General features: G+C 34.4%; 2 protein-coding genes across 2 annotated transcripts in view; both read left to right on the top strand.

Annotated features, from left to right (window-relative positions):
* LOC144434968 (uncharacterized) overlaps positions 1–2,034 on the top strand; it is a 40,085-nt gene extending 38,051 nt beyond the window's left edge. Inside the window, exons 7-8 of the mRNA XM_078123498.1 lie at positions 684–827; positions 1,653–2,034. Of these exons, the coding sequence (XP_077979624.1) occupies positions 684–827; positions 1,653–1,691 (183 nt within the window). The 3' untranslated portion in view covers positions 1,692–2,034. The remainder of the gene's footprint in view (positions 1–683; positions 828–1,652) is intronic.
* A 5,388-nt stretch (positions 2,035–7,422) lies between these two features.
* Positions 7,423–14,516, top strand: LOC144435969 (short-chain dehydrogenase/reductase 3-like). Its single transcript, XM_078124614.1, has 7 exons — positions 7,423–7,626; positions 8,471–8,636; positions 10,481–10,581; positions 11,122–11,238; positions 12,218–12,345; positions 13,702–13,827; positions 14,289–14,516. The coding sequence occupies exons 1-7, from the start codon at positions 7,423–7,425 to the stop codon at positions 14,386–14,388; spliced, it is 942 nt and encodes a 313-aa protein (XP_077980740.1). The 3' UTR covers positions 14,389–14,516.
* Positions 14,517–19,101: the final 4,585 nt, after the last annotated feature.

Genomic DNA, 19,101 nt, shown 5'->3' on the forward strand with positions numbered 1-19,101 from the left:
CACACACACACACACTCTCTCTCTCTCTCTCTCTCTCTCTCTCTCTCTCTCTCTCTCTCTCTCTCTCTCTCTCTCTCTCTCTCTCTCTCTCTCTCTCTCTCTCTCTCTCTCATACACATTGAATAATTGCCAAATATTTAGTTAAAGAGAAACGAATACAAGGTCTATTCTGCCAAATCAAACAGTGAACACTTGAACTCTTGGAGAAATGAGAAGGGAACCAACCAGCAAAGGACAAAATAGTTGTCATTGTGATGAGGACATATTAAGTTAATAATGTGATTGTGAATGAGTGATATAAATAGACCAGGTGCTCATTTTGTGATTTTTTCCTAGTTCTCTTCATATGTTTACAATTGAAAAGAGCATCCACCATGCCAGATCTGTAAGTCCAATGATTGAATAACACTTACCGTAAACAATTTTCTATCTTTTGACTAACAGATTAAGGATGAAAATATAGCTCCCAAACAGTGTTTATGCTAAGGTTCTATAAGCCTTGTAACAGCAAGGGGAAAGGGGTAAAAGTTACATACATAGTTTTCCATTCAGTCTTCCATCATTTTGTCTGGGAACCCAGGTAAAATTTCTAGGGAACCCTTCTTGTTTACTGCTCTTATCAAAAAGACTGCCAAAATCTTGAGCTTGTAAGTAAGACAATTGTGACTTTTGATTTTGATTAGGTTGTAGAAGATGGGTACCAGTTCTTTCAGAAGAGAAAACTGGTGACATTATTCAGTGCACCAAACTATTGTGGAGAGTTTGATAATGCAGGTGGTGTAATGATAGTATCTGAAGATCTGACATGCTCCTTTACTATTCTAGCAGTAAGTCACTCTTTACTGGCTTATCACAAATTGTATACATTGTGCTAATGCATACATAGTAGTTGTATTTTTACTGCAGTGCAATATTACCAAAAACATTACTGCTTACCTGCTTACCCAAGGGAACAATTCCTCCTTGAACACAAAATCATGCAATCACACAGTAAGATTGTTATGGAAATTTCCCATATCGGATTACTATGTGTCATAACAGAACCCTGTGCCACATTAGTGCCAGTCTTGGCACTCAGGGATATTTGCACTCATGATTGCAGTATTTTCTGCTGCACTGTCATCCACTATGCTCGTGATAGTATAACCGTAGAGAATAATGTAAGTGCTCGTGCAAATACCCAGATTACGCCATACTGGCACTCACACTTCATGAGATTCTGTCATACTATTCTACCTGCTCAAGCACGATATGATATGACCATTATTAGTTAACAAGTGCAAGTGTTTCATCGTTTAGATGAAATGTATTCAATAACACATTTTGTTTTCAACTCTAAAAGATATACTCCAGTGGTTCTGTCCCTAGTCTATATGCAATCATTTCTCTGATATGCAATAGTGAATTTCAATCAAACCTTGCACAAAGATGACATTTTATGTGGTATACATGCCACTTTGTTTTGTAACATACCAAATTCCAAAGTAGTAACTGGCTTCATTTTTTTCTTGAATTTTGCTTCCTTGCAACTGGATATACATGTACCTGAATATGTGCTCAACTCAAGTATACACACCCATGTCTACACACTCAAAAACAAAACTGAAGAATAACTCCAGTTTCCATTTATTTCTTTTTTCTTTCATTTTCAGCCTGACAACAGGAGAGTGATTGAAAACAAGAAGAAGTAGAAGAAAATCTACTTACCAGAGTTGCCTCATTTGTTATTTTGCCTTGTTAAATTGTTACTACTTAAAAAAGTTGTTATTGTACTTGTCTCCATGGTAACAGTACAGTGTTGTAATGAGCTGAGCTGCTGTATGTATGACAATCCATGTGCAGTCATATCAATCCATGTCCGGACAAACTTTTTTTAGGGACAAAAAGAGTCACATTTGAAAATGCTCATATTCTGGAAGTTAATTTTAGTGCAGTTTTGTTTTAAAAGTTGTTCATAACAACCAGCTATAAACAGGGTGTTTTCATTTGAACTTTGTTGTTGAGAATTGTATTGGAAGATTTTTGACTAACCCCTGTCCGTGGATATGTATAACCATTGATATTTGTGTTGTCTGTAGAATTTAAACAGAATTAATTTTTTCACTGTACATAGATATTTAGTGTGCATAAATGTTTATGCAGTTAACTGGAAGACTACATCGATTCTGTAAATCTGTGTAACTGAGCATTTTTTGGTGCTGTTATGTACATATAATAACCAACTTTTGCTGTTGCACAACTTGGAGTATACAAATTGCCTATGAGTAAATTTGTATGTCAAAGCTGTGCACATCATTCGATGCAATAAACATGATGAAAATAATTGTCATTATGTTTATACCATTGTATAATGTGTACTGTGTGTTACATACATATCAGTGAGCATTCACATCGGTACAAGGTACATTCTATTGGTATTTGTACTATGGTGAAATACTAAAAACATTATTGCATACCTGTATGCAAATGGATATATGATTGTTCCTTGTACACGAAATCATGTAAACACACAGTATCGTTTTTTATAGATTATCATAATAGTATGTAATAATAACAGAACCCCGTGAGTGCCAGAGTTGCTACTCAGGGTATTTGCATTTGTGTTGTTGATCTCACTCATGAGTACACCCACACAGAACTCTGCAAACGCTCATGCATACAAATACTCTATAAGTATGCTATATTATCACATAGTGTCATTGGGTTCTTGTGTCATACAGCTACATACACACACATACATACATACATACATACATACATACACACATTCACACATACACACTCATGTGCACACACATACTCACACACACACACACACACATACACATACATACACACACACATTTACATTCTGTAATATACTCTGTCAGGATGTACACCATTAACAGTAAGTCATAATCTATGTTAATAAACTGCACCAAAAGTTGCTCTACTGTACAGCTATGTCATCTTTACAACATAAGTGTATGCCATCCAAATTGACAATCTGATCAATCTGAGTCTACAAAAAAAATTAATCTAATATTTTTAACTTAAATGTACTTAACAAAATATTTTAGTTGCCATAGTTCCCATTATGTGCTTCAGTACTTCAATATACTTATTTAGATTTGTGTTGCCGTGGTTTTTTGTAACCATACCGTCCTATCCCATTTCCTTATTTACATTTTTCCATATTTTGCACAAGGGAATATTTCTAGTCCGATGTTTAGAATAGGTGCTATGAATTGACTTACATCGACATTTACAGTGAGTAGATGTGGAGGGGGAGGGGGGGGGGTATTGAATCAGTTTGTATCAATTATTTTATATCTACATGTAGTGTTTATCATTACAGCCAGTGACAGGCAAGCATTTACAAGTTGAACTTGTTACAAATGGGGAAAGTACTCAGATGAATTGAGATTAGTAACACTTGGCAGACCATGTTGAAAGAACAGAGACAGTGTACAGTATAACATTTCATCATTTTTATCAGAAAAGTTTTATGGCGTCTCTACAAAATAGCATGCCTGGTATTTTGAATGTGCAGTCTTTGTTCCTTGGAATAGCTCACATTGACAAACAATTTCAAACTCCCCTGGCATTTCACATCCACATATAGGGGCCATAAAACTGTTCATATCAAAGAATGAAATGTAGTGAATGTCTCTGTACTTCCAACATACTCATGCCAAGTGTTATTAATCCAATTCAGTTGTTTACTTTCCCCTGTTTGTAATGAGTTTTGCTTGTTAATGCATACCTGTCACTGGTTGTACTATTTTTAATAAATACTGAGTATTTTGTTCTGCACCAAATTGTTCAATATTACCAGTTTGTTCAATAGTAGAGAAATAAATTGGACTATTCAAATCATATATTCTTATTTTGTTTCTAACAGTCCTGTTGGACATTTTACTGTAGACAATTCTGTTAAGTTCAAACTTTTTATCAGATAAAGTGTATAGATGCTTGAATATTCATGTTTCAACAATTGCATCAGTATAATATATGTAACTATACATCGAGGACAAAAATTGCATATCACATTTGCATAGTTAGGTCAAAGGTCACTTTCAATCAAGGCCTCAGCTGTTTCCATATTTCTTGTCACAGTTACATCATGTATGTGTGCATACTTAGTGTTTTTATCTGAAAATACAGTCAATATAAGATGCTATCCTTGGACAGACATATACATATATGTATCAGTGTTATCTTGTGATAAATCCCCCCCCCCCCCATAAATCCTGTCTATATTAAAGGAATCACTGATTAGCACACAAATGGGTACTAACCATCTCCTACCACTAGGGGGCAGGCTTCAATATATATATCTCTCTTATCCATGCAGTCAGCCTACCAGTTGCAGTCGTGTTTGCTTTTATACACAGCTTTACAAATATTGTGAACAACAGGGGATATGTGGTTCCCAAGTCCATGATGTCATAATTTTCCCATGCTAATATGTTTTACTTGGTGACGATATGGCGATATTCTTGCTAAATCCCTAATGCAATCATTGAATGAGATGATTGATTTTTTACCTTTTTTCAAGGATTTACTTCAGTATTTCTGAATAAAAGTAATGATTTGATGTGTACATTCAACCAACAAAGCTGTAGTGTTTTCAGTTTGAATTCTTGGGTCATTTAACTTGTACAACTTGGCTGAGTACAATACCCAGGTACACCAAATGTTTTTTTGTTTTGTTTTGGGTTTTTTTGTTGAGAAAGTCAGATAAATTGAAAATGTGAATTTTAAACTGTTGTGCCATTTTGTGGTTTACATGCCTTGTCATACAAGGATCTCGTGTCGGAGGATATTGAGAGGGGACAATTTGTTCTGATATTCCATTACCTTGAAAAAATTTCCACAGCTACAACAGTTCCCTCACATGGCAAAATGTCAACACAAGATGGCGCTGTAGCTAGAAATTCTCATGTTTCTTGCTATTGTGACAATGTTGTCCAGAGTGATGTACAGTGAAACAGATGACAGATTTCTAAGAGGCTGCATTGAGCTTTAAATGATCTTTCCTAACAAACAAAGAAATCGACATGCTTCATTACATCATGATTTAGATAAATAGATTTATCTTGGTTTATGTAAAGGTAGAATGCGCCTCGGGGACAAATTTCCCAGAAAATCAAAATTCATCAATTCTCCAAACTTTGCTGTATGAAAGCTTGTTCCTTGAAATAATAAAAGAGAGTTGGGTTTCATTGTCTTGTTGTCAAGGAAATCATCAATCTTTTATTTGACCCATAGTTAATTGGTGGTAGCCATATTGGATTCTAAAATGACTAAAGTTTGACATCATTTTGACCTGTTATGATGACCCCAGATTAGTTTTGTTGTTTTTAGCATCGAATAGGTTGGAGTTAACATGAACAAAAGTAACAGCAAAAGTTTACAGGGTTGTTTCCGAGACGCATTTTTTCACAAAAGAATTATGTATGGATTTGGAAGAAAGTAGATAACCATGACATTTGTGTTAAACTTCAATTTTGTTTGAAATTGAGTTATTTTAAATTATATTTGTGGGTTTTTTTTTACTGAGATGTGCTCATTTATATAGTGACATAGATTTAAGAATTTGATATTGTCCTCAATGACCAAGTCCAGTGCAATTAAATTTTCTGTTAGCAGTGTATCTTGCCCAATGTTTGAACATGAACATTCCAATTTTTACCTTTCCAGTGAATAGCGCCCTCCAGTGTTTACTATGTTTTGCCGTTTGTTTTGACGAGTTTCTCAAAGTGTAGGAAGTGGCAAATGATTTGTGTGTATTGGTATGAACTCTTAACATTTTCCCATAGTTTAACTGGAAAATCACTTAGTCAATCTGAAACCGAAGGATTACATGGTACGAAGTTGGCATAACTATTGCAAGCCAAGTCTCTGAGTTTTGGAAAAAATGAATTATGATTTTCATAACGTAGCCTATTTATAGTGATAACAACTTACACATGTATGCATGTGGTAACACTGTAAAAGCTGTGTCTGATTTTTTTTTCATTTTCAAATGCTACAACAAAACTCATTCATTGTAATTTGAACCAAATATAATTTGTCATGCCAAGGTATTGATATACTCGTCTGTAACCCATACTGGCACTAGAGGGCGATATTTAATCGAACAAAATAGTTGACTGAAATTTCAAAAAATTTGTATTCATCTAGTATTTGTAGTGTTTAAGCTCTGACACATCTGTTAATCAAGAAATCGTGTATAAATACTGATTTTTTTTAATGGATTAGTGTGAACCTTTCCTATTTGAATGACTGGTGTTAGTCTGATAAACTCAAAGCACACAACTCTTGGCTTTGTTTTAAAATTATAACCCTTTTTGTGTGTTTTCTCATCAAATCGGTTATGTGAGAGGACAAATTTTATTGTTCATAAATGTGTAAAAAAAAAATGAGTTAAAATGAAGCCAAAAACTGCATGTAGTTACCTCGTACTAATGTTTTAGGGTTTCATTTTGTTTAATGCTGGAAAAATTTTACAAATAGTATTGTTGATATGTAATTTTTGTAGATGTTCTTTTGAAATTCCTGTTGGTATATAAAGTCTCAAAGCAATCTGAGTTAGCAATAAAATATTTAGAAAAGATACGGGTCATTTGTCTTCATTTCTATCTAATCAACTATCAAAAGGACAGAAAACCCGCCATCATCATCACCCCCACCCCCACCCCCATATTATAGTGTAAACCTGGAAATTTCGCTTATTTTACTGGAAGACAAAAATGCAAAAATAAATAGTAACTAGAATGTCTTGTTGTACATGAACACAATATACCAGTCTGGTAATTAGTAAAAATTAGTCTTTCAGAACCAGCTGAAGACTGTAAAATTTAAAATAGCTAAATTTTCTGGTGATGAAAATATCTAGGTTTACAGTATCTGATCAATCTTGCCGTTTGTTTTGTTTGATGGTTCTTGTAGTTATTTTTTATAACTTGCTAAGGAAAGGACCATCATAGTATAAACCACTTTTTGCTTCAAACTTGAACTTGAAATACGATAATGTATATTGCTAGAATGTGCTACTCCAGGGCTCTAAAATTATCTGACATACATAATTAACATATTTGATGAACAACAAAGATTCACACAAACGTTAAAGAGTAGAACTCATGAATCAAAGTATCAGTCATTTTGTGCATTTTTAATTTACGAATAAAGTTTGTTCACCTTAAACTAACAAAACACAAATTTGTGTGTGATTTTCTACGTGGAAGAGTTCGCGAATGTGATGTTTGTCAGTTTGCTTCTAAAGTTCTATGTTCAACTTGTTCTTTTTTTTACCCTTTACATGTAATACTTGTCTATTTTTCTAAACGTATGTGTGAGAACCGAACATTGTATCCTTTCGTTACAGTGGAATGGCCCATTGTACTTCCGGTCTATGAAACGTTGTGTATGCATGAAATGATGGAGTCGCGTCTTGGTCTTATACCCGAAGGAATTCTCGTGTTCATCCAAGTCGTTTATTACGTCATAAAGTCAGTAATATTATGGATTATTCCAACCAGACTCAAGAGCTTGAGAGATGAAATAGTACTTATTACTGGTGGAGGGAGGGGCATTGGTCGCTCACTTGCTATTGAATTTGCTAAACAAGGATGTAAAAAGGTAAACATGTCGTAATATTACGTTAGAAAAGTACAGGTATACGGTCCTATTAATTTATGCCCGGGACTGCCCGGACGCAGGAATATCATAATTGTCATGAACCGGTAATACGTTGTGATTCGAAATGGCCTTGTTTAATTTGTTATGCGAAACTCTTCCCGGCCGTGATGTCAACTCTACACGTACGCACGTATACTATACACGTTCGAAAACCCGACCTGAGACATTGACCCTAGATTGACCTTCGGGATTGACCTTTGCTTAGTTCTAAAAGTTGATAGCATCAACCTGACGTCATTTACTGTGTCATCTCAAATGAATATCTTGACACCAATTTGGCAATATATTGTCTTTATGGTCCATGTTTTAACGTTCAATACATTGCTGATATTGTAAGGGATGACTGTGAGACCATATCTTAGCCTCGGACCCTAGGGCCTACCTTATGACCAAAACAAAACTTCCATTTGTTGAAGTTTCAATATTTTGCTCTGTACCTATACCTTGCACTGGGAAACATATACTAAAAGTGTCCTGACTTGAGTTCGAATCAAATACAAGGACAAGTCCACAAGTCTGGTTAAACATCTGTTTTATTTTAATCCCGATGTTTCGACTGTGCACAATCTTTTTCAAGGGCCAAGAAAAACAGGAGAGCAGGTAAAAGTATCATTCACCAAAACATGTCATGTACACATTGTCAGACTCATAACACACTTCCTTATCTGTGGTCATACAGATGTACTTCCAATACTGTACTGGGAAATATTTTTTAAATAATATAACAAATTTGTTGATTTTTTTTTTCACCACTGTATCTCTTTATGCTATGTTTTGTGTATAGATTGTTCTGTGGGGTAGAACAGCTGAGTCACTGCTAGCCGTATCCAATGAAGTTTCCCCATACGGAACAAACTGTGTTCTGTATATTTGTGATGTCAGTAAGCAAGATGAGGTGTATGAACAAGCCAGGAAAGTACAAAAAGAAGTGGGAGATGTTACAATTTTAGGTAAACATTCAAAATTCCAGATATTTGATATATCTAGTTATTTCTTAGAATAATGGTACCAGCCTGTTTGCAGGGCTTACAGTATATATCTTTGAGAGATTAAACAGAATGTATACTTTAAATCTCAGACCACTAAAAATAGAGTTTAAATGCACCATAAACAGGCTATTACCATAAAGAGATCACTTACATCTCAGACCTCTAATGACTACTAACGAATAGTGGTCTGAGTTTAAATGCACCATAAACAGGATATAAAGAGATAAAGAGATCACTTACATTGACAGTTTGCTTGATCTCTTATCTTCTGGGAGATTATCACACTCATTTATGCATTAAATTGGTATATATCCTACTAGTGTGTGCATGATTGACTGTTTGTCCAGTGTGATAATCTCCCACAAGATAAGACATAAAGCAAATTTTCACAGTAACTGATCCATACTAATTATGAGATTAGGGGTGTTTTAATTTAGATAAGAGGAGAAGAATGAACAAGATGTCTTTAGTCAATACAGAGGGAATTATATACAACCACAGACAAGTAAGAAATGATATAACTAAAAGAGAGAAAAGTAGCCAGGGATAGAAGAAAAGAGTTTTATATCACCAAAACAAAAGTCAATTTATCAATATTACATAAGTTATATTGCACCACAAAAATTGATCATTCAATTGGTCAATCATTCAACTAAATCAATCAATCAATAAATTGATTGATTGATCAAGCAATCAATTACATGCTCGCTGGCCCCTGTAGTTTATGTTTGTTTTTGACTAGATGGCTATACAGGTGTTACCTAGGTAACATGTTATTGTACCAGTATCACCACTTTCATTTACTGGCAATGGCCACTTTTTGCTCATGGTTATTCTTACTTACAACTTGTGACGTTCTCAAAATATTCACACTGCAGTCAGCTTGCAATGACATCATGCAGTGCATTTGTATAGTAACTTTGTTGTGAAAATATAAAACCCTACTGTGTAGCTATTTTTTGTGTGTTTCACTTCAACAGTGGTAACACTCTGTGGTATATCTGTAAGTTACTAAGACATAGATGCTTAATGACAAACAATGCAACATTTAGAAAGTAACCAAGTACTCAGTTTTACTGTATGAATAGTTAATATTTAGTAATAGAGACCTGAAGTTGTGTTCAATAACAGAACCTTGTCTGTGGTTTACTCTCAAAATGTCAGACTGGGTGTTTCATGTGAAACCTGCACTAGCTGGGACAATTTTTTTATCATCAAGTAACCAAAGACGTAGTCACTAAAAATGTGTTGATTATTTATAAAAAGACATTATATCTGTTAATCAGTGGTCAGTGTGTTATCCATAGTGGATAGTGGTAGTGTAGTGGTAAGTTTAAACTTTGAGGGAAAGCTTGGTTTTGAATTCTGTCACCATGTTAAAATTGTACTAGTTGTACCAGGAGTATCATTTTTCAATCAGGCACAACACCCACAATGATTTGATATATTGCACCATATCATGTATACAGTTGGAAAAGATGTGTTCACCCTTGGGTGATTCAATACTATTCAGGGTATGATCTGTATTATATGATATTATGATCAAGTTACGAGATCAAACAAAATAATGTTCAAAAAAATATTTCAGTTGCAGCTAATGCACAGATTTAAGGTTTTGGCAGACCATACCGTGCTAACCGAGTTCGGAAATCTGATATATATCCATACCTAATATTTGTCTTCTGACTAAAATAAACATTGGATATTTCCACATACAGAGATGGTACGGTAAAACAGTACGTCTGATATTTTTGTAAGGTCAAAGGGTAAAAGAGTAATGTGTTTGTTTATACTTTCTTTCCTAGTAAACAATGCAGGTGTTGTACTTGGTAATGCAACATTGCTAGAAAGCAAAGATGAAGATGTTATTAAAACTATTCAAACTAACGTCTTTGGTTATATTTGGGTAAGCTTTATTCTTCTCAATTTATCCCAGATTTACATTTAAATATATGCAAACTAGCAAAATGGGATTATTTTCAAGTCATATTGAAATTTTACTGTCAAACATTGATTTTGACTAGCAGCCTAATGTATAGACTGTCGACAGTCGTTCATGCCTTTTTTGCTACATTTTATCTAAAAGTAAAGTTGTCGCCTCACTCCGATCCGGAGCAATACTATAACCACGTACTGATTGAACATTTAAACATGAAAATCATGAAATGGATCTCCAGAACCCATAGTTTATGAAAAATAATGCTTTTATTTCCAGGAGTGGTGTTCACCTTCATTTGTTTTCACATGTCATACCCAAATTTCTATGATAGTATATGATCATATCATTTTATAAAGTTAAAAAGTGTTAAAACTATTCAATCATCATTAAAAGCATATAAAATATAACTAAAACCATACAGTTTTGTTTTTAACTATATAATCCTTCATTTGAAGACCTAATATTCACACAATTTTGATGATACAGTTTGTTTACTCATCTCTTTAGACTACAAAAGCATTTTTGGCAGCCATGATGGACCGTAACCATGGACACATAGTAACCATCAGTTCACTACTAGCCATCCAATCTATTCCAGGTGCTGGTATCTACTCAGCTTCTAAGGTGAGATTTCACAACCATCCAGGAAATATATACAAATTGTCTGTACCATCCGTAAAAGATTTGTTGAAAACAATATTTTTATGAAATTTTCTATAGGGCAGTTGAAAATTTGTGGCAGCAAACATAATACAGTAATCTATGCTATATTTATTTGTGTTATCATAGCTTAACACCATATTTGTTCATTCTAACATGTCACTCTCTAGTCTGAAAGATCCAGTTGTTGGTCTGCTTATAGGTAACCACTCACAGGTTGAGCCTTTTACAATGAAATTCACATAACCAGCATGAAAGGAATAGACACAACTGTGATTTTCAAGATAAACTCAATTGATAAGACCCCTGTATATAAACAGTTACACTCTTTGGAAAGTTCAATTCAGACAATGCCAAGTGTGGTATCTGATAACAGGAGGTCATAAAATACCAGACGGCCAATATCTAGACTGACTGTTACTAAGCACACTATTTTTATAGACAATGTTGCAATACAATGGATTGAACCTTAGACTGAGATTAAACACATCAATACATCTATTTTACAACCTCCCGTGTTTTTGTGTTAAGTGTATTGTTTAAGAACCATCATTATCATTATTATTGTTTATATACATAGGAGTCTTATCAATTTAGTTTATCTTGAAAATCATAGTTGTGTCTATTCCTTTCACACTGGTCATTTGAATTTATACTGTGTGCTATAACCTTTCAGTACTATACTGAACAGAACATTGCTTAGGAGATTGGCACTATCAAAATCTGATTAATGTTCAAAGTTATGACAACTATATACACCATGACAATTGTATTACATGATGTAATATCAAAATAGTACATTCTTACTTCATTTACAATCTGATGTTCCAATAGTCATTCACTGATGTATGTAGTATTTGGAGAGAATTAATTCTGATATAAAGTTTGTTTTAGCGCCACCATCACATGTTATCATTTATGATCTATGTTGTTTTTTTTCAAGGCTGCCAATGTTGGCTTTGTAGAGTCTTTGATACAGGAGATACATGACAAAAATAGACATGGAGTTCATAGTACGGTAGTCTTACCCTACATTGTACAAACTGGTATGTTTAAAGGTATCCAAACAAGGTAAGTTTACTATGTTTTTGAATTCTAGACTTTAAGGTTAAGTATTCTGTGTTAAATTTGAAATTATGATACATTTAATAACACTATATAGACTTGCTCAAGTCTACAGGCTATTTTCAATCTTTATGTAAATAAATATTTTGAAATACAGATGTGTTTTTTAACCTTTGCGGGAAATAGTCACATGAGTGAGTGATTGCAAAACAGTGATGACAGCGTGTACACATCCCTTCATGGGCGACTACTAGTAATTGAGAATTTTTAGAAATAAAGTTTACCATACCACATTTTCCTTCGCAAAATTCAAAATGAATAACAAATTCAAAAACATTTGAAGATTATGAAACAAAAAAATCTCCCAAGGGAGTGGTGCCAGTCTACATTTAAAGAAAAAGAACATTTCTATATAAAGTGTTACAAATCATTTACAACTATTACCCATGACATGGACCTGTAATAGCATACAACAGATTCATACTTCATCTCCCTGGGGAGCATACAATAAACTGCAGTTTCTGTCAGTGCATAGGATGAAACCCTTCACATTGTACTTCTGTCTGTCTTAGGTCCCCACTATACAGCTGAGTTGACTTGAAAATAATCATCTGCAAGGGTCTAATCATGTACAGCAACATACAGATTCATAGCCAGTAACTCTACCCTTTTTGACCCTCATGACTTTGATGACGTTTATTTGTTTTTTTAAAAATGAAACCCAAAGTATGTCTTTGAATCAAAGTCAGTGTCACCATTAGTGAATAACAATGTATGTATGTATATCCATCTTGGATAACTATGGGTTGAGAAACTGATAAAGAACCAGAGCCCAGAAGGGCACTATGTACCTGCAAGGATCCAGAGAGGGTGCTATGTACCTGCAAAGATCCAGAGAGGGCGCTATGTACCTGCAAGGATCCAGAGAGGGCGCTATGTACCTGCAAAGATCCAGAGAGGGTGCTATGTACCTGCAAGGATCCAGAGAGGGTGCTATGTACCTGCAAAGATCCAGAGAGGGCACTATGTACCTGCAAAGATCCAGAGAGGGCGCTATGTACCTGCAAAGATCCAGAGAGGGCGCTATGTACCTGCAAAGATCCAGAGAGGGCGCTATGTACCTGCAAGGATCCAGAGAGGGTGCTATGTACCTGCAAAGATCCAGAGAGGGCACTATGTACCTGCAAAGATCCAGAGAAGGCGCTATGTACCTGCAAGGATCCAGAGAGGGCGCTATGTACCTGCAAAGATCCAGAGAGGGCGCTATGTACCTGCAAGACATCACTCTTATTCTAATATTTATCAGTATATCTCATTTCAAACTAAATTCCTTGTGTTTTTTATATTTATGAAATTCTGTAGGTTCCAGTGGTTGTTTCCAAGTATGACACCAGAATATGTAGCACAGAAGATAGTCAGTGCTGTAAGGAAAAACCAACAGTTTTTAATGATACCACGTATCATGTATATAACAAGTATTTTGAAAAGGTAAAATGAAAAAAAATATTACAACGTATATGAACTTTTGTTCCTGTAGTTGGTTGATCTCGACATCCATGGGAGGTGATTAAAATATCAAGTTAATGCTAGAGATAACATCCCAGGTCAGAGATGAGTAGTTTCAAAACTATCATATCTGGCTGAATGTAGAAAAATATTGAAGAATATACTTGCCCAAATTAAGAAAAATAATCTGTAAAATGATGATTTTGAAAAATTTTGATTCATAGTTTTATATTTTTCACACACCGCAGAACCAATGTCATGGATGTGCTAAGTCATGACGTAGAACAACCTGGGTACAAATTCCATATTTTCTCTTTGAACATGTACATCTTTGCTTGCACACAGTGTAATAATACAAAGGGTTCAGTAAGTGGACATTAATGTTTATTGGACCTACGATAGATAGATATCTACTAAAATATCAATGTCTGGTTCATTCACAGTCTGTTACCAACAGGTGCCTGGAAAGAAATTATGAAGATGACGGGTTCAATAGAGGCTATGCAGACATTTGTAGGCCATGAAGACAAGAAGATCAATTAATGGGATTCTTCTTTTGGTAGTAAACCTGTACTAGCTGTAACTGGGATATTATTTTTAAATCAGACAACCAACAATATTTTCACTGAAAATTGTTGAAATACCAATTATTAGACATTGTACATGTGAATTGGATGTTTGTTTTATCTATAGGCTGTATAGTGATAACTTAAAATCACGATTCATTGGGGTGCTGATTTTTGGGTGCGGACATAAAAATCCCTGAGTTTGATTGGATTTATTGCACCATACTAATACAGTGACACAAATACTTTTACCCACAGGTGATTCAGTACTCTTCAAGGTGCATGATGTCACATGTATATCATTTTATTTACCTTTTAAGTAAGTCAACACACGTTTCAAAGAGCTTTCCAGTTACAGCTAAGTTTTGAATACATTATCCACTGATACAACAGTACTAAAATGTACAAACATTAGGATATGGGTATAGGATTATCTGGGACAATTTTTGTAATTTTCAATTTTTGTATTTGAAACATTTTCAATGTTTTAATAAGTTTTGGAAAATCGATAACAGAAAGAGGGAAACCATGTGAAGCTGGCACACTTTCTCACACATTATATATCATAGTTTCTACTCCATACAAGTGAATTTTGTGGAATATTGATTACTGTGCAATTGTATAAAAGGTTTGCAGTTCATTTTGTCTGTTTATAGACATGGCAGAAATGGTAAAGTATTTTATTAAGGGAGGGTGGGTGGTATTTTTTATCAGTGATTGAATTGTTATCCAGGGATTTATCTGTCAATTGACAGAGTACCGATATGTCTACTTTAAATCTGACCCACTGAAACTAAAAATCATATTCTGCTCCATTAACAAGTCTTCCTAAGAGCAGTGGTATGTGCTTCACTAGTCCCTGTGTTCATTGCATACGTACACAGGTAACTCACATCTGGTGCTCATTGCTGAGACGAAAAATACCGTAAAGGCTTGTGGTGACAAACACATTTCCATGGTAATTCAATATGGTGGATCAAAGATGGTGATTACTAGTTACCCGCGGTCTCGCACTAACTGATAGGTCACATGTTAATGCAGGGACCTGTGAGTGGTATGTGATTATCATCTGATCTTACTGAGTCTGATTTTCACACAAAAGAGAAATAAAAAAAGTGTAGTGGTGGAATAAATATTGATATTAGACTCCATTAGCTATAGATAAAAGTTAAAAGATAAAAGTTACCTTTTTGGAATCTACGGTAACCACAGTTTGATAGCAACTATATGTATGTATCCTTATAAATACATTCATTAGATCAGTAAAACATTGTAATAATTAGTTCTTGTAACATGACCAAGGGTTTTAACTACTTTTAATTAGTTACAGTTCTCCTGTTCAGTTTGACAGGCTTTGTCAAACTATCCGTTTGCTGGCTTTACTGCTAGACATATATGTAGTTTTTGTCTGAATCACTTGGACATCATCAGAGTAACAATGTCTAATTCATTGAGACAGAAGTTACATGTAAGTAGTAGCCTTGAACTAAATTCCAAAAAGGTAACTTTATTGTTTACTATGTTTTGCACAAAAAAAGCTGTTTCCAAGATACAACACTTGGTTTGTTAATCGTAACTTTAACATATCTAGTGATTTTGAGTTGAAAAAGATGAATCACAGGTTATTCTAAACATTTAGCTCTTTTTAGAAGTTTGAATATAATGATATCACACATGTATTATTTTGTGTTATGTAAGGCTCCATCAGTTCAATACTTAGTTTGCTATCCTTGAATATTCTAAAACCTACCAGGCAGACAGGGGAATAAACAAACACAATAGAAAAAAAAATCATAAATGCTAGCATGTCATGTGAAATTCACTTTTCTGTTGATTGATTGTTTCTACTACACTGGTGAAATGTAAATGTCAAAGTTCAAAATTTGATATTTTTAGCAACTACATGTATTTGATTTATGTGTAGTTATTCTAGAGATATTTGAATGATCTTTTATACAATAGTATAAAATACGGTCTTTCGCAGAAATTTTGAGCAAAATGAAATTTTTTTTCTTCTAAATCTACCGTCAAACCTACCCACATGTGGACAGCAAACAAAGAATTTAGTTGATGGCAGCTATTAAAGTGTTATTTCTTCTATCTCTGACAATAATATAGTCTTGCTGCTAGACCCCTTGGGCTTTTCTGCTCACAGAGTGTTGAGAAGAAAGCCTGAGGTCTAGCAGCTAGACAAGACTAACAATAATAGTGTTACTTGTATGGAATACTTCGGAAGAAAGAAAATGTCTAAATACTGTTCATCTTGTCAAGATGCCCGAAATTTAGTTTATTAGTGGTGTCAAATACAGACAAATGGTTTTTTTGTCACTTTTTAAGCAAATGATTTTATCATGTAGTTGCAATAGAAAACATATGATTTATTTACATTGAAATGATCTACTATTTGATGGTAGAATTATTCTCTTTTATCTGTACTTATTGTGTACATCTTAGTAGTGGCATATCTTGCAGACTCTTAAAACAGTTATTACTGTCTTAGCAACAAACAATGCAAACAGCAACATTACCAATTGACATCTGAACTCTATACTGGATTTATATCATGACCTAAATCATTTAATGACCTGAAGGCATGGCATGCATGTAATGACCAGGAGACGAGTGTGAAGCTACCATCATATTCATATTCATATTCACTTTCAAAAGTTGACCTCTAGCTCAATGTGAATATGATGATAGCTTCACACGTTCATTATCAGATTCGAAGTCTTCCGAATAGGTACGAACAAGCGTTCGGGCCGCGGCAAATCACATAAATCCTTCATTGGCAGGTTGAAATCATGTGATTGTAGTTACTTTTCACTTGATTTACGTGGATTTGCCAGAGTATCCAATTTGCACCATGGATTATTGTTGTCATATAAAAAACTAATTTGGATGTTTAGTATGCCTTTCCCATATCTTTGAAAATGAAATATCAATATTTGGGTGTACAAAATACCTGTATGAGTAATGTAATAAAATACGGCTTGGCTGGGTGTGTTTTGATTTCCCGCAGTGTCGCTATCTTTGAAACCCTACTTAACACTTACACTGGTGAAATTTACACAAAATAGTGTTGTCAAGACCACAATTATCACAATGTATGTAGCTCCCTTGATCGGGGAGGGTCAACGCAATCGATTGTAAAAATTATGGTCCATGACAACAATAATTCATGGTGCAAATTGGATACTCTGGCAAAAATAAGAAGAAAGCATGCAAATCCACGCAAATCAAGTGAAAAGTAATTACAGTCACATGATTTCAACCTGCCAATGAAGGATATGTGATTTACCGAACGCGTGTTCGTACCCATTCGGAAGACTTCGAATCTGATGATGAACGTGTGAAGCTATCATCATATTCACATTGAGCTAGAGGTCAACTTTTGAAAGTGAAGATGAATATGAATATGATGGTAGCTTCACACTCGTGACCAGGAGAGGAGTTATCTGAATCATTTAATGACCTTTAAAGAGGTCTTTAGAACATGGAATAGCCTTTGAAGGAGTCTTTAAAATGATATAATAACCTGTAGTGTAAAGAAAGTAATTGAGATAAAACTCAGACCACTATTTAGTGGTCTGAAGATAAAACAATGACCTGTAAAGGGGGGAGGGGAGTCATTAACATGGTATAATGACCTGTGAAAGGAGTATTATAATGACCTGAAATATTATGTAATAGGCATCCTATGAAGGGTCATCATAAATTATTAGAAACCTGGTAAATAGTCATTAAAATCATTATGACCTGTAAAGAGTTAGTGGATCAATATAATAACATGTGAAGTGACTCCTTCACAACATGTAGTGAGCTGTAAAAGAATCACTGAATAAATGTTATAATGACCTCCAGTAAAGTGGTCATTAAGATTTATTAAAGACCTTTCAAGGAGTGTTTACTACACTTAATTGTACTTGTATACGATGTGTGGGAGAATGACACTGATGTGATCATGTGCATTATGAAGATTGTTGGTACAACTTTTACCTTTAATGAGTATTTTGAATAATGAACGATATTCAGTATAGTTAAACAGTATCATGCACTCTTATAATTTGGCACATACATTAACCTAAGAAAGCACACTTGTCCAAAAAAAGCCTGTTACCGTACTTTTTAAAGTTTAATTTGCATAATTAGTGATTCCCTTACGGGAGGAATTCAGTTTAAATCTGGTTGATTGTATCAAATACCATGAGTGAACAGTAACCTTCATCGTGCTGTAACTGCATGTAATGTGTGTCCCATGTTGTGTACTGAAATGCTCTGAAGAATGATGTACATGTTTCCAATGATGTACATGTTTCCAATTCAAAATAAACATGTACAAAGAAAACAAAAATAGCGCCAAAAGTAATCTATGCCCTTAAATAACAATATTTCAAAACATTCAATGGGTGTAGAGTATTCTAGTAAGACCATGTATACTTTACATATTCTTGGTAATATGTCAAAAATATTCATGTGTGTGGGGGTCATTTTGGAAAACTTGGTAAGTAATACTTTGCAAGTATTGCCCCTCAATGGTTGAAGATGAATATCATTTTATTATTCACTGCCCACAACACAAAAATGAGAGAGAGGTTTTATTTTCTTTGATATAATAATAATCTTTATTTATACTGGATAGTTCTTTAAGCATTTAAACACTTGTCTCCCAAGAAGTCCAGTGAGGGCCATC

Source organism: Glandiceps talaboti, chromosome 5 (assembly GCF_964340395.1).
Source record: "Glandiceps talaboti chromosome 5, keGlaTala1.1, whole genome shotgun sequence".
Taxonomy (NCBI): domain Eukaryota; kingdom Metazoa; phylum Hemichordata; class Enteropneusta; family Spengelidae; genus Glandiceps; species Glandiceps talaboti.

Bases quoted from the DNA above. Each gene is read 5' to 3' on its own strand.
- LOC144435969 (XM_078124614.1), top strand. From the start codon at position 7,423: ATGATGGAGTCGCGTCTTGGTCTTATACCCGAAGGAATTCTCGTGTTC. The intron at 10,582-11,121 runs GTAAGCTTTATT...TCATCTCTTTAG, and splicing joins ACGTCTTTGGTTATATTTGG to ACTACAAAAGCATTTTTGGC. The intron at 13,828-14,288 runs GTAAAATGAAAA...GTTCATTCACAG, and splicing joins ATAACAAGTATTTTGAAAAG to TCTGTTACCAACAGGTGCCT.